General features: G+C 49.8%; 2 protein-coding genes across 3 annotated transcripts; both read left to right on the top strand.

Annotated features, from left to right (window-relative positions):
• The first annotated feature begins 4,023 nt into the window (after positions 1–4,023).
• On the top strand, positions 4,024–6,154 carry Gjc2 (gap junction protein gamma 2). The gene has a single exon (XM_048357915.1). It carries the CDS (start codon positions 4,024–4,026, stop codon positions 5,344–5,346), a length of 1,323 nt encoding a protein of 440 aa, XP_048213872.1. The 3' UTR covers positions 5,347–6,154.
• An 8,242-nt stretch (positions 6,155–14,396) lies between these two features.
• On the top strand, positions 14,397–20,979 carry Iba57 (iron-sulfur cluster assembly factor IBA57). 2 transcript variants are annotated; one of them, XM_048357369.1, is made up of 3 exons: positions 14,397–14,777; positions 19,172–19,512; positions 19,700–20,979. In XM_048357369.1, the coding sequence occupies exons 1-3, from the start codon at positions 14,437–14,439 to the stop codon at positions 20,089–20,091; spliced, it is 1,074 nt and encodes a 357-aa protein (XP_048213326.1). In that variant the 5' UTR covers positions 14,397–14,436; the 3' UTR covers positions 20,092–20,979. The 2 variants fall into 2 exon arrangements, with proteins under 2 accessions (XP_048213326.1, XP_048213327.1); XM_048357370.1 differs by lacking the exon at positions 14,397–14,777 and adding an exon at positions 16,685–16,822.
• The last annotated feature ends 1,181 nt before the right edge of the window (positions 20,980–22,160 follow it).

The raw sequence follows: 22,160 nt of genomic DNA, 5'->3' as shown, positions 1-22,160 counted from the left end.
CACTCTTGCCACTAGGCCATATTCCTAGCCGGCGTAATCTAATCTTGAGGAACACTTGCATGTTCCTTTGATGTATGCATGTGTGTTTAAACATATCCATCTTCTAGGCCTCAGTCACCTCCCCAAGGAGTCTCAGTTCCTTTTTTTGTGCTGATACTGGGGCTTAACTCAGAGCCTGAGCTCTATTCCTTAGCTTTTCTGTTCAGGGCTAGTACTCTACCACTTGAGCCATACCTCCACTTCTGGCTTTTTGGTGGTTACTTGGAGATTAACCTCCTGAGTAGCTAGGGTTATAGGCATGAGCCACTGGTGCCCAGATCCTAGTTCCTATTATTAGGAGGGTAGAAAGCAAGATCTGGGACTCAGTGTGTGTGTGTGTGTGTGTGTGTGTGTGTGTGTGTGTGTGTGTGTGTGTGTGTATAAGCCCACAGGTTACCACATCATATCTGTAAATACTCTGTGAAATTACCTTATGGAATGTTCACCGGGCACACAGATAGGACAGTGGCATCAGGGTGTAAACCCATCCCTGTTATTGGAAGGCCTTTGTGAGGCAAACTGGGGCAGGCCCAAGTATGTGTGCAGTGGCAGGAAAAGGTATCACAGCTTCCAACTGTTATGCCTAGATTTCCGGTCCCCAAAGACCACCAAGGAGCTGATTCCGATGCAAACGCAGGAGAGTCTTTATTGCAAGCTCGAGCCTGGACTCTCAACCATCACCAACACAGCGGATCTGGATTGAGAGCTCCAACTCTCAGATAGGCAGGGTTTTTATTGTAATTACAACAGGGGCAGGGTATTTCCAACTTGGCAGATACTTGATTGGATGGCATTTAGCAAGCAAGTCTTGTCCTATTTCTATTGGCTATCTACCCTTTCAGTTATCTATTTTGGCTTTGATAACAAGAACTAGCCTCGATATCAGAAACTGACAACAGGTGGTCACGAAGCACTGATGCAGGGGGTTAGTGCAGGGGGTATAGCTAGTCACAAATGGGTTAAGCAAGCCGTTTACAGAAGCAGAATTTTGTGGTCAGACTGACCTAGTACCAACTTTATTTTAACAATTGCTACCATGTTTTCCCATTACCACTAAGCAAGCTTGAGTGTGCTAAAACAATCCAGTACTCAATCATAAATAAACCAACCCAACAGTTACCATGACATTTCTACTACCATTATGGTTATTTCTATAGTCTATGACAATGATCATTTTTTACTGTCCATTACTATGGCTGCTACCTAGGTACAGAGGCTAAGAAGGGCTCCCTTTATTTTTAAACTACAAGAAACTAGTCTCACTGGTGGGGGTGCAGCTCCCTAGCATGGAGTCATCACCAGGGTTTAGAAGCTGTTATAATTTTAACGCTAAAACTTATATTTAGTTACTCAGGTTCTCAGGTCAGCCCTAACACAACAGAAATTGGACATAGCAGAGAAGAAAGTGAGAACCGGTTGAGGGATAGGGATGCAAGTCACCTGGTGCTGGGGCCAGATATCACCTTGACCTTCACCTAGTCAGAAGGCAGCAGAGAAGACTTGGTGGGCAATTCTAAGTTTGTCTCAGCACGAAGTCAGGTTCACAGGGAGTGGGGAATTAAGCAACCAGGAAACCATGCAGTGGAGATGGCCTAGGTCATGCAGTCAGGCATGAGTGGGTGGAATCAAGATTTGCTGTGGGTTCAGGGTTTGCTAGCAGACCTGAGAGAGCATGAAGGGAAAAGCCATCCAAATAAATTATCTTGGGCTGAGGAGGCCACTTTGGAAGGGGGATTGGCAGTTAGGTCTTAGGGAAGATTGGCAGTTAGGTCTGTGCTTCTGGACTTTGAGTTTCCTGCAGTGGGTTTGAATGCCAATATTAGGCAGAAAAGAGTTAAGGGACAGAGGTATGGATTTGGGAGTTCCTGGCCAACTGCAGAACCACAGCACTAGGAAATCAATGCAGAATCACTGGCTGTGAATGTGCATATATGTGCACAAGTGCCAGGAGTTTCCCTAAGGCAAAGCATCACCACTCAGAACTCAGGGCAATCAGCCTGGGGCCATATGACAATTAGTTCCAATGGTTGACTGCGCTTCTCCTCAACTACACACTCAGTGTTAATCAGCCAGTATCTACAATAGGGAATAGGCAAATACTGCAAACCAAGGCTTCCCACAGAGATCTAATTACTAAAAGCTGCACACACTGCTTCGCAGGTCTTCTTAGGCTCCCCCCTTACTCCATTTCTTCCCTGGGCTTGCTTATCCAGGCCTCCTACTGGACTTGTACTGTGGACCTCCTACTCCCGTGATGGAGCAGATGCTCCATCCATAGTAAGGAGCTGGAGCCACACGTGGGATGGTATCAGATCACTTCCCCACATCTCATGCCTCCCTAAGTGGAGGGGGTGGCCCCTGATGGCTATGGGTTCACCAGCCTGTGACTGTCTGTGTGGACATGTTCATGTGTGCATGCATGTAAGAGTATGCAAAGTTGTCTCTGTGTGGATATGTGTATTCATGTGTGATGGATCACTTGCTCTTCAGTGCATATCTTGGTGAAGATATGCATGTGTGGATATGAACATGTGTCTGAGCCCGTGCATACATGTAATTGTACATAGGTGTGCTTGTATGTGTGTGGATGCCATTGGTGAGTGCACACATACATTTACATGTATGTACATGAGAGTGTCTGTGACTGCATTTGTGTTTGCACCTGTGTTCTGTGTTTCCATGTCTGTGTACATGTGTACATGTGTTTGATTAAGTGTGTCTACGAAGGTATGTGTGATTGAACACATGTGAGTGTATGTGGCTCCAATTAGGGGCTGCACAGATGGGAGGAAGTGGGGCCACTTCCTCAGGAACCCCTGCTGCCACCTCTGGCTGCTCCTTCTTCCTGCACTGTGGGGAGAGGCCCCAGTTCCATAAAGAGACCTGGAGCCTCACAGCTCCTGATGCTGCTCCCATACCTGCTGCAGCTGCCTCCCATGCCCGTCCAGGGCCAGAAGTACCATTGTTGGTTGCTACAGGGTCTTCTGCCCCAAAGGAATCCAAGAGCAGGTACTTGTTTGGGTGGGCATGAGGAGGGAGGGTGAGCAATCAGGGACTGCAGAATCCCTCTCCAAGGCACAGGGCTCAGTTGGTTTGGCTAGTCATCTCTGAGTGTCATAGATGCCCACTTGTGGCTATGCATCATGCTATCTGCAGCCTCACTGGATATGATCCTGCTTGCATGGACACTGGCTTCACCCTACCTCTTGCTGGGAACAGTCTAGGGACTGGGTGAGGAGCCCTAGATGGTTTCTGGGCACTGGAGAGCAGATGACAAGCTGGATACAGCAGGACCAGCAGGGCTTGAGGAATAGGAGAGTCGTTTGTGGAAGTGGAGCACTCCCTTCCAGACTGCTGTGCAGGTGATGGAGAGATAAAGGACAGGGATTCTAGAAGCCAGGAGGCTAGAGGCTTAAAAGAATACAAGAGTTGAGGGAGTCGGGGGTCTCAAGGGCTGCTGAGCTGAAAAGGTTGGCTGTAAGCCCCAAGATAACAACCCAGATGCTGGGAGAAAAGCCTCTGGGCCTCAGGGACAGGAGTGGGATGGCCCTCGTGCTGAAAGTCTCTGAGTGGGACTGGCCTGGGATTCTTCTCTGCCCTCCAAGGTAACCCACACGTCAAACTCCCAGGCTCTATCATGCTGGGAGCCTGGGGTTGCAGTTTGTACAGGCATGGGCTTTTCTAGGGATCTGTGGGGAACAGAGGAGAGGAGGGGCAGGGGCAGTGGAAGTGGAATATGAAGTTTTACCCCAGGAAATCTGTTCCTGAGACCTGTTTGCAGGGTCAGGATCCAGCCAAGGCTGCTTTCTCCGTGCAAGGTGATGAGCTCACAATCACTAAAGGTATGTAAGTAGAGAGAAGTCAGCTGCGGGGGGGGGAAAGCTTTCACACACCTCAATTCTGAGACCGACAGTTCCCAACTGCTCCCACCGGGGCTCCTCGCTGACCGCTGCACACACCCACAGGTCCCACCCGCCTGCGCCCATGACCAACATGAGCTGGAGCTTCCTGACTCGGCTGCTGGAGGAGATCCACAACCACTCCACCTTCGTGGGCAAGGTGTGGCTCACGGTGCTCGTGGTCTTCCGCATTGTACTGACTGCTGTGGGTGGTGAGTCCATCTACTCCGATGAGCAATCCAAGTTCACCTGCAACACGAAGCAGCCAGGTTGTGACAACGTGTGCTATGACGCCTTCGCGCCCCTGTCTCACGTGCGCTTCTGGGTCTTCCAGATCGTCGTCATCTCCACGCCCTCCGTCATGTACCTGGGCTATGCGGTCCACCGCCTAGCGCGGGTGTCGGAGCAGGAGCGCCGCCGCGCTCTCCGCCGACGCCCCGGCCTCCGCCGCGTGCCACGGGCCCACCTGCCGCCGCCTCCCGGCTGGCCGGAACATGCAGACCTGGGCGAGACCGAGCCTATTCTGGGGCTGGCAGAGGAGGAAGAAGAGGAGGATCAGGGTGCACCCGATGGTCCTGGCGAGGACGCCGAGGAGGAACGTGCAGAGGAGGTGGCCGTTAAAGTGGCTACAGGTGACATGAAGGTGGCGGGGTCTCCCGGCCCAACGGGGCAACACGATGGGCGGCGGCGCATCCAGCGAGAGGGCCTGATGCGGGTGTACGTGGCCCAGCTGGTGGTCAGGGCAGCCTTTGAGGTGGCCTTCCTGGTGGGCCAGTACCTGCTGTATGGCTTCGAGGTGCCGCCCTTCTTCCCCTGCAGCCGCCAGCCTTGCCCGCATGTGGTGGACTGCTTCGTCTCGCGGCCCACAGAAAAGACGGTCTTCCTGCTGGTCATGTACGTGGTCAGCTGCCTGTGCTTGCTGCTCAACCTCTGCGAAATGGCTCATCTGGGCTTGGGCAGCGCACAGGACGCGGTGCGCGGCCGCCGGGGTCCCCCGGTGCCAGCGCCCGGCCCCGCGCCACGCCCCCCGCCCTGCGCCTTCCCCGCCACAGCCACCGGCCTCGCCTGCCCGCCTGATTACAGCCTGGTGGTGCGCGCCGCTGAGCGCGCGCGCACGCATGACCAGAATCTGGCCAACTTGGCCCTGCAGGCCCTGCGGGATGGAGCGGCAGTGGTGCCCGTTGGTGATGGCCGGGATAGCCCGCCCTGTCCCGGGCTTTCGGCAGCATCCCGGGGACCTCCCAGGGCTGGTGCCCCAGCTTCTGGAACTGGTAGCGCCACATCTGGGGGCACGGTGGGGGAGCAAGGCCGGCTGGGAGCCCAAGAACGGCCGGGCACCAAGCCTAGGGCTGGCTCTGAGAAGGGCAGTACTGGCAGCAGGGACGGCAAAGCCACAGTGTGGATCTGAAGGCACGGAGTTGGAGTGGGCTCAGGTGGGGGAGGTCGAGTCATGGGGTCTTCTGGGGAAATCGTCCTACTCTACCAGTGGCCTCAGGGGATCTAGCTTCTCACACTCCCCACCCCTCACCACCAGGGTATTATGGGAGGAGGAGGAGGAGGAGCCACTGAAGGCCCTTGGGAGGTATTGGTTTGGGCACTTTCCTGGCTAGGGTGGAAGGGGAAGGGATTGGGAAGCCACAAGGGCCCTGAGCTCTGCACAATGGCACTAAGGGATGGACAGAGCCAAGGCCAAGGCACTGCCCCTTCCCCCCTTTTGAGCAGGGATGGACCTTTAGAGATGCCCACTACTAGGACTGCCAGCCCTTCCCTCCTAGTTCCCTTGAAGCCACCCTGTGGGAGCCCCCTGGATGCCTGGCACAGAGGTTTGGGAGGATTGTGCTTGTTCCCACTCCCAGCAGCATCAAGTGAGCTTCTAGGCAGCATCCACAGTCCCCAGGAGCCCCCAGTGGGGCAATTCCAAGTCTTCTTGCATGGAAGAGGAAGCCAAGGGGGGGGCCTGAGACAAGCAGAAACCCCATACCCAAGCCCCTGTGTGCATGCAGCGCCTGATTCCTTGCCTGAGACAGACAGGATGGAACAGGGCTGGGGCCTTGAAGGACCACCACCTTTCTGGGTTGTGGTGGCCTTTGGGACTTTCTGCAAGTCTGGCAAAGTGTTGCTGTGGTTTACTGTTTGGACTGACAAGGTTATATGCCAGAGCTGTGTGACTTTGAGAATTGCTGGAGAAATACAGTTTGGAGAAGCCTTCCACAGATTTTCTCCCCTTCTCCCCACTTCAGCCTCCAAAACAAAGGAAGTAAAATAAACTAACTTTTGTTTATAATCAAATGTGTGCATGTGTATGTCTGAGCCCCATTTTAAAATTAGCATACTTGAGTTGTAGAGGGGGAGGAGATTTTCTTGTGAAATTTCCACACATGTATACAATGTATCTCAAAGTTATCCCTTCTATCACTCTCCCCTACCCCTACACCCCTCTTAAAACAATTCCAAGTGTTCATTGTTCTTTTTTTTTTAATACATGCAGACAAACTACTTCAACCCCATTCATCTCATTCACCCTCCTTGTGAGCCCTCACCCCCACTGATCCCCATCCCTCCAACAGAGTGTTTTCCTTTCCTTTTTTTTTTTTTTAAGTTTGTATTAATTGCACCAAGGGTTTTCACCATGGTGTTACAGAGGGAGACTGGGAGAGGTTATCCTTCCTGGGGATAGGTCAGGGAACAAGGCAGCAGAACAAACCCTAGAAGTCATTAGGCACATGATGGTGTCACTCTGTACCAGGGTTGGGTGAGCAACGAGAGCTCAGTGGAGAATGCAGATGTCAGGAACAAAGAACAGCCAGGCACAAGGTTGGTCTGCAGATCAGGGGACAGCGGATGTTCCATCTCAGACTCTGGAGGTACAAGGATGGTGGCCAGAATCTGCCATGGTAGCTTTGGTGACAAAGGAAGAATAATGCAGGGAGTAGGGTGTGACCAGTTGCTTCCAGCAGGGAGCTGCTCCTCTGTGCCCACAGCAGGTAGCCCAGCTGTCTAAGCTTTCCTCCCCGGACCACAAACCCTGGTGTCCCACAGCTCATCCGAACTCTACCTTCAACCTGACTAGCCAGATACCAACTGTAGGCTTCATCCTTCTCCTATAAGGGGCACTTTGGCTCCAGCTGAGCCTCATTCCCAGGTCAACTTCACTTCCAGGTAAACTGTCACCAGGTGAACCCCATTCCTAAGTGAATCTGGTTGCCAGTGGAACCTCACTCTGGATGTGTCTTGCCTCCAGGAGAATCCTACCCTAGGCAAGCTGACTCTAGGTTGAGCTCCAGGTGAACTCTGACTTTAGAGAAATTCTGCCTCTAGTGAGCCTCAATTCCCAGCAACCAGTCTCATGCCTGTCCCTGGTTGAGCCCCACCTCTGGATGAGTCCTGACTCCAGCTGACTGGAAGATGGGCCTTGACTCCAAGCTGAGTCCCACCATGGGGTAAGCCCCATCAAGATGAACATCACACAGCTAATACCAGCTGCAAGGGAAGCACAAGTGGACTCTATTGTGCAGGTGAATCACTCTGTTTGGGCTGCTGTCATAACACTACCTTCTGGGTGCTATAAAAAAGAGATTTATCTACTGGTAGTCAGGATCATGGTGTGGGTAGGGCTAGTTCCTCCTGAGGCCTCTGTACTTGGCTTGCAGATGCCAGTTTCTCTCTGTTCTCACGTGCTTATCTTCTGTGTGTCTCTGTTCTGATCTCTTCATAGAATGCACCAGTTATGTTGGATTATGACTGCCCCAATGATCTCATTTTACTTTGTCTTTCCAAAGACCTAATTTCCAAATACAATTGTGAGGGTTAGGAATTACATTTTTAGGTTATGGAAGACAACTCTTCCCATACCAGAAAGCATTTTCCCAAGCTGAAAGCTTGTGTACATGAGAAGAGGACCAAGTGGCTCTGCTATACAGGTCTTTCTCCTTAGAGAATTAGAGGATTGGGTGACTTAGGTCCTGTTGTCATATCCTCATGGTGGGAGTGGCCTATGCTGGGCAAGTTCCACCATCCACTGGTTCTACCTCCAAGATCAGCTCCTGGGCAATGCTGACATTACTATAACCAGCTCCTCAGCCCCTCACCCAGGATGTCACCTCTTACTGATATATTCAAGATGCTCAACATTCATAAATCTCAGAGGCTAAATCCACCCAACTATCAAACCTAGCACATAATAGTCGCTTAATAATTACTTTAAAAAGAATCACCAAAATTTGCTGGGTACTGGTAGCTCATATCTATAATCTTAGCTACTTAGAAGGCTGAGATCTGAGGCTCATGGTTCAAAGCTAGCCCAAGCAGGAAAGCCTGTGAGACTCTTATCTCCAATTAACTACCAAAAGAACTGGAAGTAGAGCTATGGATCAAATGGTAGAATGCTAGCATTGAGCAAAAAAGCTCAGAACCAGTGTCCAGACCCTGAATTCAAGTCCCAGGACTGGAGGAAAAACCACCACCACCACCACCAAAACTCTTACGTGCTTCAGTTTCCTCATCTTCCTGGCTATAAGGATGTTAGGCAGAACCTGGACATTGCTGACAAATAAATGCCTGGCTATCATCAGGACCCCACCGTCCCCATCCTCCAAACCATGGAGCAGTACAACAGTCCACACTGGTGGGGTCAAACCTTGTCCAGGTGGTATAAGAGCTGTTTAAAGCTGCTTTTGTTGGGCCTACAAATTAACTAGAAGCAGAAGCTAGGCAGATAGTCCTCACTTTACATCTGTGGGTTTTTTAAAATCTATTTTTCCTATAGTTACTTTGTAATGACCTTGGGTTTTAGGAAGGACAGGATTTATAAACATCTGGTGGCATAAGGCAAAGTGCCCCTCAGGCAGAATATATTTTTTAAAAAGTCATTTTGTGGTAAAAGACAAAACTGCCTCAAAAAAGAAAAAGAAAACCACCAAAAGCTCAGGGCAAAATCACCTACCAAGCACAGTGACTAAGTAACAATGACTGTTCCTACAACTCTCAAGTGATAAAAGTGATAACTTTTGCAGAAACCCTCCAGAGACAAAGACTAAGAGAATGTCCTACTAAGCCACCACACTTGTGACTAAAAATATTTAATCACATACCAAGATGGCTACAGATACACTGAAGTTCTTTCATCCCTTGGCATACCACTGCTGTGTAATAAATCTCCTTTTTCTGCCCTTCACGGTATCTCTTTAGTTTGTGTATAGGGGTGAGTGGGTGAAACCTGGCATCAAATTCATGGAGTTTGAGCTTTGAGTCTAAAAAGTTTGATTTCAGTAGGGCATGGCTGGGTAGTGCTGGAACAGAATCAGTCAGGCATTCCTCCCATCTCTTCTTCCATTTGTTTCCATGGCCTCAGCCAACTGGCTATTGTTCATGGGAGTTTGTGGAGAGCTGGGGTAGAGAAGGGCATGTTCATAGACACCCCCAGAATGGGAGCAGTTCCTTTCTCCTTCCTCTGGGAAGGGAGGAAGCCATAAGGAGAGAAAAACAGGAAACTATCACCACCCTGGGAAGTGTTGTCTAGGACCCCCAGTAGGCCAGTTTTCCAATTTTTCCTATTCCTATTCCTGATGGCTGCAGGACCTAGGCCTTTGTGCGTCACTGATAATGGGCTCTAGCTTCGGAGTCCCAGATGGGCCTCTGGGTTTCCTGGAACCTCTTGGAGCCAAACCACAGCCCCCTCCTCAGAAGAAGGACAGCAGCCTAGCTGCCCACCCCTGTGGAGGTACTACCTGGCATTAAGAATGGCCAGCACAAAGCAGGAAGCTAGGAAGACTTCTTGGACAGGGTCCTGCAGCTACCAGCACCACACATTCATGGGGTAAGAGCTGCATTTAGTCTTATTTAAGTCCATTTGCTGTTAAATGACACATGTTGTTGGTGGCTGACAGCCAGGACAAGGTTGGATGAAAGCATTCCAGAGCACTCTGAGTGGCCCACGCCCAGGGCATCAGGGAACTGGGTGGTCTGCCTGCTGGCCCTTCATGCCACCCTGTGTGGGTGGGAAGCCAACTCTTCTGCTGGCCCAGGGATTAGATGACATTCAGCTAGAGGAATGAGCTGATGAGAGGCCTAGGAATGTGACCTTCACTTCATGGGTGCTGCCCCCAGCAGTGTTGGCCTAGCCTGGCTTCCTTTCCGTCCTCACCCAGGCTGGTGGGGAGGTGCTGGGTCACCCTCAGGCCCAGGGAAGAGGAAATTGTGACCTGTCAGGGGCATGCATTCCAGTTATAGCTGATGTCAGTCAGGAAACCTGTAGTCAAGGGCGACTGAGGGTTGGGAACCAGTAGCAGGGCTCCTGGCTGTGGACATCTGTCAGTCTAGACTGCCCTAAAATTGGCCAGGCCTTATAGAATTTAGGGCAGATGGGAGGGGACCTGAAAGCCAAAGTCCAGGGCTTGGGGTCTGATCACAGAAAAACACACACTAAGGTCCCTTTTTTAGAAATCTACCTGAGACAGCAATTCAGTGATTTGCCCACTGTTAACTGAGCCCTTAATACATTCCAAGCACTGTCCTGGGAATATGGCAGTGATTAAGATTCTGTGCTTCGCAAACTGTGTAGTCATGTACCTGAAACTTGTAGGCCTATTTGTATGCCTCTTTAAAAATGCACCTTTAGTGAGAAAGCTGTTAAGTCTGGTGAGTGACAGCCCCTTAGTGATTCCCAGGGCCTAGGCTATGTGCAGAATGGAGCCCAATCTGTCCCCATTGCAGAACTCACTTGCATCTATGTCACTGGTCCCCCTAATAGAGGCTTCTTTTCACAAAGTATCATGAGTTTTATGTATTTTTAATGGTCAAATAAGTCTGCATGGAACTCAGGGCAAGAAATGTAAGGGCAGAGTTTTGGTGTATTGTTAGAGGTCATGAGCCCTGGAGAAAAAGTGAGGCAGATGGGTCCTGAGAGGCCACCAGGGTGGGGACAGCTTGGACCAGGGTGGTCCAATACAAATGTCACCTGTGGAAGGCTGTGGAATGACCCTGAAGTGGGCCACAGCAGGGCAGGGGTCCCTTACAAGGGAGGCCACCCAACATGTAGCCACTCAGGGAACAGTTAACCAAAAACTCCTGTTCTTGAAATTGGTATTTTGTTATATGGATAGGAAATGGACTAAGACTGCAGGACTTGATTTATGCAGGTGGGCACAGAGGAGAGTGGGTGGGGGGGCCAATCCAGGTGAAGATGGCTCAAGGGATAAGAAGAGGTAAGCTCAAACTTCATTAGTGCAGGCATGTGAAGGAGAGGGCAAGAGCCTAGCAGACAGTAAGCTGCTGCCCACAGAGAACCAGGGGCTTAGGGGAGATATAAATAGCTTATTCCTGTGCATGCCAAGTTCAAGGTATCAGATGTGCAATGGAGGTGATCGGCTTGGGGCCTAGAGGAAGTGCCTGGACCAGCAAATACAATTTGGAGCTCCAGTAACATGGGAAGTATGGGATATGTCATGAGAGGGAGCCTCATACCAAGGGACTGAAAGAAAGACATCAAGGAGATCCTAGAGAGGAGATGATGAAGCAGAAAGATCTAAGTCCCAAAGAGATAGGATGAACCATGTCAGGTACATCCAAAGGGCCTGGGAGAGAGCCCTGATCACTGTCTGGGCAATGTAGAGGTATTCCAGGATAGTTTGGTACTATTTGCTCACATTGTGTGGCTCAATGTGGTTTTGCTCACCATTTCCATTCTAATGCTGCTGTAAGAGGGGTCTACACAGTAGACCAGGGAAGTGGTTGTGGGTGACCTCAGCTTTGGCATCAACCTCCGTAGGGAAGCAGGTGTGGTGCTTGAGAGTAAGAAGCAAAGGATCTGGGAAAGACAGCTCACTGGTTTTCAGTTTTCCTTAAAAGGGTAAGAAAAACTGAGGGCAGTTCCAGGGAGGGAATCAAGAGCTCTTCTTGTACTTATGTACTCAAGATTCACAGGTCTCTCAACAGTTTGGCTTCAACAACCAAGAATCATAGCCTGAGTGGCTTATAAACAACAGACATTTCTCAGTTCTGGTTGCTGGAAATCTGACATCACATGATGAATCCCCTGTCTAGTGAGGGTTGCTTCCTGGTTCACAGTCAGTCCTTGCTAAGTATTCATGTAGAGGAAGGGGAAAGAGTTCTATGGGCACTAATCCTATGTCAAGGCTCCACCTTCATCACCTAATCACATCCTAGAGGCCCACCTCCTCCGAATACCTAGGGGTGAAGATTTCAGCATATAAATTTGGAGACAGAAACATTTAGTTCCTGGAGTCTTTGACCTTCAATGTGACTGTATTTGGAGATGGGTTTTTTTTAAAAGAATTAACTGGAATTAGGTCATTGGGGTGGGCACAGAACTAGTACACAGAACCAGTGTACTCATAAGGAGAATAGGACAAGACACACACAGAGAATGATTGTGTGAGGGCTCAGGGAGAAGATACTGCTTTTCAGAGACCTCTCCCGAAACTAGCTCCATGGGCACCTTGATCTGGATGCAAAGCTGCCACTGTTTAGAACAGTGAGACCAAAAATCATCTGCTTTTTTTCTTTTATAGAAATATAACTCTAGGGGCTGGGAATATGGCCTAGTGGCAAGAGTGCTTGCCTCGTATACATGAGGCCCTGGGTTCGATTCCTCAGCACCACATATACAGAAAATGGCCAGAAGTGGCGCTGTGGCTCAAGTGGCAGAGTGCTAGCACTGAGCAAAAAAGAAGCCAGGGACAGTGCTCAGGCCCTGAGTTCACGGCCTAGGACTGGCCAAAAAAGAAGAAGAAGAAAAAAAAAGAAATATAACTCTAGATTTATTGACCAAGTATAAAGTTCATGTAAGGAGCCTTTAATGGACTATGATCCTCACAGTTACACTGAAAGTGGCATTTTTTTTTTTTTTTTAGAAAGCTCTAAAACACTGGCTTATCAAAAAAAATTTCCCACATTGTGGTGCTTTCAAACACCATGAGTTGCCCATGGAATGTCTCCTTTTAAAAGAATTCCCTTTCCCTTGCAGTATTATTAAAACAACTCAGAGGGAAAAGGATTCTTGGGCTGGGAATATGGTCTAGTGGCAAGAGTGCTTGCCTCACATACATGAAGCCCTGAGTTCGATTCCCCAGCACCACATATATAGAAAACGGCCAGAAGTGGCGCTGTAGCTCAAGTGGCAGAGTGCTAGCCTTGAGCAAAAAGAAGCCAGGGACAGTGCTCAGGCTCTAAGTCCAAGCCCAGGACTGGGGGAAAAAAAAAAAGAAAAGGATTCCTAAGAAAACATTACAGCAGTTTCTCAAAAAAATTAAATATGAAATCATTGGATAACCCAGTATCGCCTCAGCAAAAAACTGAAGGCCACAAAGTGATTATTTGCAAAACCCATGTCCATAGTAGCATTACTCAGCAAGATATGGAAACAATCAAAGTGTTTATTGATAGATGAATAAGCAAAAAATGTGGTCTATTCATTTAACGATATACCATTCATCTTCAAGAAGGAAGTTCTGATGCTTGCTATAACATGGATGAACCTGAAAGATGACATGCTATGTGAAATGAGCAAGCACAAAAGGGAAAACACTGACTCTACTTACAGGAAGTTCCTGGAGTAATCAAATCTACAGAACCAGAAAGTAGGTTGGTGGGTACCACAGGCTGGGAGAAGTGGATGGGGATTTGGTGTTTGAGAGTGTCCATTTGGGAAGATAAAAGTTTTAGAGATGGATGGTAGGTTACAGTTGAACAGTAATGTAAATGTACTTAATGCCACTAAATTCATATATCGAATTGGTTAAGCTGACACATTTGTTATGGCATTTTACTACAACAGAAAGGAGAAATATGGCCTGGCATCTGAAATCCTAGCTACTCAGAAGGTTGAGATCTGATGAGTGAGGTTTGAAAACAGCCCAGGAAGTAAAAGTCCATGAGACAATGATCTCCAATTAACCACTAAAATGCCAGAATCTAGGTGCCAGAGCTTCACATCCGAAATCCTAACCACTCAGAAGGCTGAAATCTAAGGATCTAGGTTCAAAGCCAGCCCTGGGCAGGAAAATCTATGACACTCTCCAATTGAGCTCCAAAACAGCTGGAAGTGGAGTTGTGGCTCAAGAGGTAGAACGTTATCCTTCAGCAAAAAAGCTCAGGGACAGTGTACTGGCCCTGAGTTCAAGACCCAGGACCAGGAAAAAAAAAAAGCTAGAAGCGGAGCTGTGGTCCAAGTGGTAAAGTGCCAGCCTCGAGCTAAAAACCTAAGGGATAGCAGCACCTAGGCTCTGGGTGTCAAGATGCTAAATGTCACATTTTATGTATTTAACATCAAGGAGACAAACTCTTCTCTCAGATGGGACACCTAGGGACAGGAATTTCGGGACACCCTCAGAATCCACCGGAGAGGCGGGGCCTGTGTGCAAGCGGAAGCCCCGCCCCTCGGCCACTTCCCGCCTTCCACCCACGCACGCTCCTCCTCGGCGGTCGCCTCCAGGGGCCGCTGTGGCGCCCGCTGTCGCGCCCGCTGTCACTCGTGAACAAGATGGCGGCAGCGGCGTTGCTCCGCGGCGCGCTTCCGGGGCGCGGTAGCCCAGCCTGGCACTGGCGGCTGCACACGGCTCCGAGGCGCCGCCTGACTCTCAGCTCTGGATCTTTGGGCAGCGACCTCGCGGACGGCGCCGCTTGGAACTGCTTCCTGCTAGATGAGCGCGCTCTCCTGCGCGTGCGCGGCCCGGACGCGGCGCCCTTCTTGTTGGGGTTGCTGACCAATGAACTGCCACTTTTGAGCCCTGAAGCCGGCGCGGCCCCACCTTCTGCTCGCGCGGCATACGCCCACTTCCTGAACGTACGGGGCCGCACTCTCTATGACGTCATCCTGTACGGGTGAGAGGGGGCGGGTTGGCGGGGAGGGGCGGGGGCAGGCGGCCGTGGGAGGAAAGGAGGAGACCCTTCTGGAAACCCCGGGGAGTCGGTGTTGGACACGCTTGGGGAGGGCTTGGGAGGAGGGTGGCAGTGACGCCCTGTGGAAGGCATCGGTTGCGGGCAGTGACTTGCATCCAGCCTAGGGCTTGAGCTTACAATCATATCAGCCTCTGGTGGTTGGCTCCTTGTAGGTGGTGCCTCCCCTTCACCCTGCTTGTCTTCCATTCCCTCCTCAGTGCATACATAGATAAAGGGGTCATTGGCCTCTATCTCGGGTGACAGATTGTGCCAGCGTTGAGGTATCAGGTTTGCACTCGGCTTCTTCGCAGGCCTCCCGGGCCCAGTGTATGTGTACGCACATCCTAATGACTGTAAATGACGCTCATGAGCAGTCAGGCGCTGACAGTGTTGGGTTTTCACTTGTCCCTCTTTCCAGTACTTGAGTCCTGAAATCTCAGTGTTAACACAGCAGGCATGTGTGTGGCAGGAGCCCAGTGCCAGCACTGTACTTCCTCACCCACTTGCCACCAGACTGGGCTCCCTCCTGAGGCCCAGCCTTGCTCCCTGTCCTATCTGGTGTCTTCCTGCATTGGGTTTGGGAAGCACCTCACTGACCTTCCAACACCCTTCACTAACTCCAAGAGTTAGCCATGAGCATTGGCTGGAATGGAAATTCAAGATGGAAAATGATCACTGACAATATAGCAACTATGGGGACATTTTCTAATTGCCATCTGCATTCTTAGGGTTTCTCCTTGCTCCCATGCCTTGGAATGCCATGTCTTTTTGGGTCTCTTTTCACATCACATCACATTTCTTTTTTTTTTTTTTTTTTTTTTTGCCAGTCCTGGGCCTTGGACTCAGGGCCTGAGCACTATCCCTGGCTTCTTTTTGCTCAAGGCTAGCACTCTGCCACTTGAGTCACAGCGCCACTTCTGGCCATTTTCTGTATATGTGGTGCTGGGGAATTGAACCCAGGGCTTCAAGTATATGAGGCAAGCGCTCTTGCCACTAGGCCATATCCCCAGCCCCACATCATATTTCTTAGTGCGCTCTTCATAACAACCCTTGGACTAGATCCAGCCCAGTGCTGACCCTGTAAATAAGAGTTCTGTCAGAGCCCTGCCATGCTCATTTGTCTACCCTGGGCCTAGGGCTATATCATGCTAGTCAGGGTTGTGGTAGTTTAGATTCTCAAGCAGTACCATAAAAAAACCCAACCAAAATAAGCAGACAAAAAAGAAAATTATGTTCCTCTCTCTTGCTTTTCTTGTGATAGTACTGGGGCTTAAACTTGGTGTGGGCACTGCCCCTGAGTTTTTTTGTTCAAGGCTCATGTTCTACTGCTTGAGCCACAGTTCCACTTCCAACTTTTATTTGGAGGTGGTTAATTGGAGATAAGAGTCTCATAGGCTTTCCTTCCCAGGCTCCTCAGATCTTAGCCTCCTGATTAGCTAGGATTACAGGTATGAGTCACCATCGTCCAGCAAAACTATGTTCTTTGATCATCTGATATCTTTTATATTCGTAATTTGTAGTACATGTGGCCCCCAACTTATATATATATTTTTCCAACTTATATTTTTTAAAATTTACTTTGTAATTGTTCAAACGTGATATTCAAGCCAGGTGCTCGTGGTTCACGCCTGCAATCCTAGCTATTCAGGAGACTACATCTGAGGATTTAAAGGTTTTAAACCAACCCCTGCAAAAGTCTGTGAGACTCTTTGTCTCCAATTAACCACCAAAAAGCTGAAAGTGGAGCTGTGGCTCAAGTGATAGAGGGCCAGGCTTAAGTGAAAAAGACTTAGTTCTGCTGTCCTTCATGCCAACCCCTGAGTTCAAGTCTCAGTATGCTTGTGCGCACGCACACACACAAAGTGATAGACGCCATTCTTGGAATTTTAAATTTGGATATCATCTGATTTGTTATAATGCTGCTTAGCAATAAGGCAGCACCGTTTCAGGAAAGTCAGGAGACCACAAGGAGAACAACAGATTGTTGGGTGGGTTGTGTTGCTAAGTTAGAATATTTAGCAGGTTATACTCAATGTATTTTCATGTTCAGGTATTTTCAAAATATAATGCGTTTATACGGATATAACAACATCGTAAGTTGGAGCTACTCTGCTGTCTATTCTTTTTTATTTTTTATTTTGCCAGTCCTGGGGCTTGAACTCAGGGCCTGGGGATCTGTCCCTGAGCCTCTTTGTGCTCAAGGCTAGCACCCTACCACTTGAGCTCCAGTGCCGCTTCTGGCTTTTTCTGGGTAGTTTATTGGAGATAAGAGTCTCACAGACTTTTCTGCCCACACTGGCTTTGAACCATGATCCACAGATCTCAGCTTCCTGAGTCACTAGGATTACAGGCACAAACCACCCATGCCCAGTTGCTATTTCCTTTTTACCTCTTTCTGTCTGGATCCTTGTGTCCTTGAAATCCTACTCTCTGCAAGTAAAGGACTTCAGTTTTGTTTCCTAGGGCTTTTTTCTCCTTTTCATACCTTTCTACCTGCTCCAAGGTGTGTCACCAGTTTTCAGTAGTGGGTGATTTTTAACAACATGCTCTGCTTGCAGGGGATCCCCCCCCCCCCCCCGTTTGTAACAGCTGGTTCCTGCAGCCTGAGCACTTGGCACATCACTTGCTGTTCTGTATGCTGAGGGCACTAAGGACAACATCAGTTAGTGCTGATCTTCTGCAGCTTAGCTCAGGTCACATGCTAGGGACTCCCTGAGCAGGGGCTGAGCTGAATAGAGGTGGGAATTCAGAATGTCATGTTTTCCTTCCATTTCATTTCATGGTCCGTTCACTCCTCACTAACTGGATGACGATCCATCTAAGCCTCCTCGTGGGGATTTTGGGTACTGGCAGGTGTTGTCCACATTTTACCCAATCCCAGCTCTGCTTGTGGCTTGTGGGGGATTAAGAGCTCTGCTGTCCTTCCTGCCCTGCTGCCTGGGGCTTCTTGAGGGTGAGCCTTTGAGTTTATACTCTCTTCCTTGTTTGGCTGCTATTGACTGCTTTCAGTTTCCCTCCCTTGCTGCTGCTGTGGGGAGAGAGGTTGTATTTTTTTTTTGTTGTTGTTGTTGTTTGTTTGTTTTAGGGGACAGAGTCTTGCTAATATGGCCAAGCTGGTCTCAAACTTTTACTCCTTGTCTCAGCGGAGATTACAGGTACACACCACCATGTCTGACTCTGAATTATTTAAACTCTCATACTTTCAACTTCTTATCCTTGAGGCATTCCTTTCTCTTAGTACTCTCTGTTCTGCTTCCTGGGTCAGCATATTTTCTCAGATAAAGCTCTAAAATTTTTAACTTTTTGGCTGTTAATTTTTAGAGAAAAATTTTTTGGTCAGTACTGGGGTTTGAACTCAGAGCCTGGTGCTTGCTAAGTAGTCACTTACTTCGGAGTCAGATTTCCATAGTGGGTTTTGCTTGTTATTTTTGAGATAGGTTCTCACTTTCTGGTTGGATATGCACTAAGGAACAGGAAAGAGATGTGTAGGGAGGTAAGCTGTGACAAGTCCCCAGTGTAGCCAGCCACCTTCCCAGGAGCTATTTTCCCAAATAAATGATTGCAAATCCTTGGTCTGAGTCTAAGCACCCCTCTCAGCCCTTTGGCAGCCCTGGAGCCTACTGGTAAATCTAGCTGGCTCTTTGGCAGGATATCTGGAACTCAGTCCCTGTCCACTTGTTTGTCCTGCACTCCCCTGGCATCCTGGATTCTCAAGCACTGCTCCTTGCTTTGGTATCCAGTGGGATCTCCAGCACAAGGCCCAAGTGGTTGGAGGCTAGATCTGCACCAGATTTTGTAGGATCTGGGCTCAGCCATTATACATTATCCCTTTCTGTGTCTGCCTGTGCTACACAGGGACAATGCCATGTAGCCATGGATATAGCTTTCTATGTGTTGGTACTTTGGAAATGTAGCCCTGAAACTCCACAGTGTGTTTGCCCAAGGGCAAGGCTGTCTGCATTGTTTCCCATATATTTGTGCATATTGATGGGATTGGGAATCTTTGGCCTGCAGTGTACTTGTCTGTCACTAAACCTACAAGCATTGGTAGTATTGCTCTACACAGCCTGAGTCCTGACTCGGCATGTTGGTCATCATTTTCTTGTCTGTTCCTCACATTCAGGCATACCATGGTGATATAATCCCACATGGCTATGAGCATGGCCATTAGCCATCTGGGGGCACATTTCAAAGTGTAAACTTGTCTGCCTGTGATGCTGTTCACTAGAGGTGCAGCCTGGGGCATTGTTCTTTGTGGTTTGGTCTTCACCATTGTTGAGTAGGCAATAGGTAGATACCCCCACCCATTCTAGAACTTCCTGCTTCTCTCCTGCTAGGCTTCCTGAGTGCTCAGAGGAGGCACCAGGCTTCCTCCTGGAGTGTGACAGCTCTGTTCTGGGAGCCCTACAAAAGCATCTTGCACTGTACAAGATCCGACGGAAGGTCACAGTAGAGCCAAGACCAGAGCTCCGTGTGTGGGCTGTGCTGCCCAGCAGCCCCTGTATGCCCAAAACTGTGCCACTGCAGGAGAGGGTGGAAGCCACTGCCATCCTTACCCGCGATCCCAGGACTGCATGTATGGGGTGGCGGCTTCTCACCCAAGACCATGGTGTAACTCTCGTGCCCAGGGGCCGTCTTGGGGACCTCCAGGATTATCACATACATCGATATCAACAAGGTATGGGTGGGGAGGTTCTACTGGGATGGGTGGAGAAGGGGAGCCCACATAGCTGGGTAGACCCCAAATGGGCAGGACAGGCAGAGAGGCTGGGTGGGTTTGTCATGTCAATTTGGACAAGACTGAAGACCATGGGTGGGGATTTGTGGTTGGATGCACTCATTTCTCTGGTATCTGATCTCCACAGGCATCCCTGAAGGGGTTTGTGACCTGCCTCCAGGAGTGGCCCTACCCTTGGAGTCCAACTTGGCCTTCATGAACGGCGTGAGCTTTACCAAAGGATGCTACATTGGCCAGGAGCTGACAGCTCGCACTCACCATATGGGTGTCATTCGAAAGCGCCTCTTCCCTGTGCATCTCGAGGGCCCTCTTCCTGACAGTGGTATTGGCCCTGGCACAGTGGTACTGACTGAAACAGGACAGACAGCTGGAAAGTTCAGAGCTGGCCAAGGGAATGTGGGACTGGCCCTGCTTCGGTCGGACACAATCAAAGGTCCCCTCCACATTAAGACCTCTGAGAACCGTCAGGTGGTTGTAACTGCTTCAGTGCCAGACTGGTGGCCTACAGCCACTAAGTAACCCTGGGTGCTCAGGACTTCTGTTGGCTTTAGAGTTACTGGGGTGCCACAGTCTGTCTTCTGTGTTTTGCTAGGTATGAACTCCACTTCTCGTGGTGGCCCCCTGAGCACTCATCTGGAAAGTCCCTCTGTATCCCAGACTGTTATCATACCCAGCCACTACTGATACTTCTTGGGGAAGGTCCCACACTTGTGGGATAGCCTCTCCTTGAAAGTTCTGTACCTGGGGCCAGCAAGAACCCCCTATGGTCAGAAGAAGGAAGGGCCTGAGTCCTATTCAGACTAGACCCCAAGTGGGTTCATATATGGGTTCTTAGGCCAAAGATAGCATGGCATTTGTGTCTGGCTTTGGCAGAGCCCTGGACCTTGTTCCCAGTTGGTGGTGGGTAGCCTGCATTCTGCTGAGTTGACAGGCTTTGGAAAAGGTAGTGTTATGTTCACCTTGACAAGTTTCATGGTGGGAGTTGTGGATTGGAACTGTGGTCTCCTTGGGACGGAAATGTTTGCAGAGAGGAACATGCACGGCATCCCTGAGTGAGCACTGTGTAAGTGCACTACTGTGCACTCAAGTGAGTTGCTAGTTAATGCACACTGTGGAGTCCAAAAAGGCACCCACAACACACTATCTCCAGCTTTGGCCTCTGGGAGTCTGCAGGAAGGGTGGAGCCTAAGCTGAAGTCCTGAGGGAGGGGCTTCTACCTGACTTGCTTTTCTCTAGTTTGAGAAAGTGCCATGTCTTTTAGTAAGGGGGTAACTTGCTGGCCAGTGGTGGGGTGCTCACCTTCCTTTGAACCACCAGTGTTTCCCTGTTGTAATGTGAACACACACTGGTGGGGAAGGGGTCCTCCCCTAAAGCCCAGAGGTGCTATTAAAGTGTGGCCTATAAACAGCCCCTTCCGAACTCTGGTTTCATTTCAGGCAGAAAGAGGTTGGGATGTGTTTTGGGGGTTGGTAGACTGTACACATGCAATTGCCATCCCTGAAGAACAGCAAACACCAGGTAAAATCAGCCTTTTTCAGCAGAGTTCTGCACACATTGCTACCTTTGAGAAGGAGAGAGGACCTAGGCGTGGCAAGTGTGTGCCCAGTTCTCATGGCTTTGGCTGTGGGTGGCTCTGAGCTGTGGTTTATAGGTCCCAGGCACAGGGGCTACCAAGCTGGACTGTGGATGGCTAGAGCAGGGTTAGAGCCTCTAACCATCCTGGAGCCCGTAGGGCAGAGACCCTCTGAGAACCGCAGCCTGGGGGCCATCTGGGCTGGGGGTCCTAGGTACCTGTGAGCTGAAGTACAATTTTCAATAGTCAGGGAAGGGGTTGGGAGGAGCAAGAATAGGAAGGAGTGAGGAGGCTGCACTGCCTGGCATGGATTGGTAAATTGGGTATGAAGACCAAGCCAGCACAGCAGACTGAGGAAGACTCTCCTACCCGAGACCCCACACTGCTGAGTGAGTCATCACCGTGGGGTCCCCAGGCTATGGACTGGCCAGCTGCCTCCAGACTAGAGTAGTGAGACGCCTCCTGGGGAACATAAACAAAGGCTGTGCAAGCCCTAGCATGTGCTGCCCAGCCAGGACCATAACAACCCATGTCTGTCACAGCCTTGCCCTCTGGCTCTGTTTCCTCTCTGGAGAAACATGCACACATGAGCTTTATTGAGCATTGGTGCAGTGGAGAGGGGCATTTCAACAGGAATTACTTCGGAAGCCTGTGGCAGTGTCTGGCCCCTACAGAGGACCTATCCCAGCAGTTCCCTTCCTTGCTACCCCTCCCCCATTCCTACAGCATTTTGGTCAACTTTGAGACATCTGGTTAGGATTTGAGGCTAGTTTCCTCTCAGGTTGCAGCTGTCAAGTGACTGAAAGCTATCCTGAGAGGCTGTGACTCTGGCTCATGTTTATGCCTGAGCTAGACATGTTCTGGTTCCTCACTGTGCTCTGGGACAGCAGTGTTTGTCAAGTATCCCAGCCTAGTGCAGGAGCTTGCCCAAGTGTTGGGGTAAGTGTTTGGGGACAATTCTCTAAGTAGTTAAAAATTTAAAATATGTGGTTCATATTGAACAAATACATATTTG

This window comes from Perognathus longimembris, chromosome 11 (assembly GCF_023159225.1).
Source record: "Perognathus longimembris pacificus isolate PPM17 chromosome 11, ASM2315922v1, whole genome shotgun sequence".
Classification (NCBI taxonomy): domain Eukaryota; kingdom Metazoa; phylum Chordata; class Mammalia; order Rodentia; family Heteromyidae; genus Perognathus; species Perognathus longimembris.
Note: the sequence above shows the minus strand (reverse complement) of the source record. Positions and strands in the feature narration are given on the sequence as shown.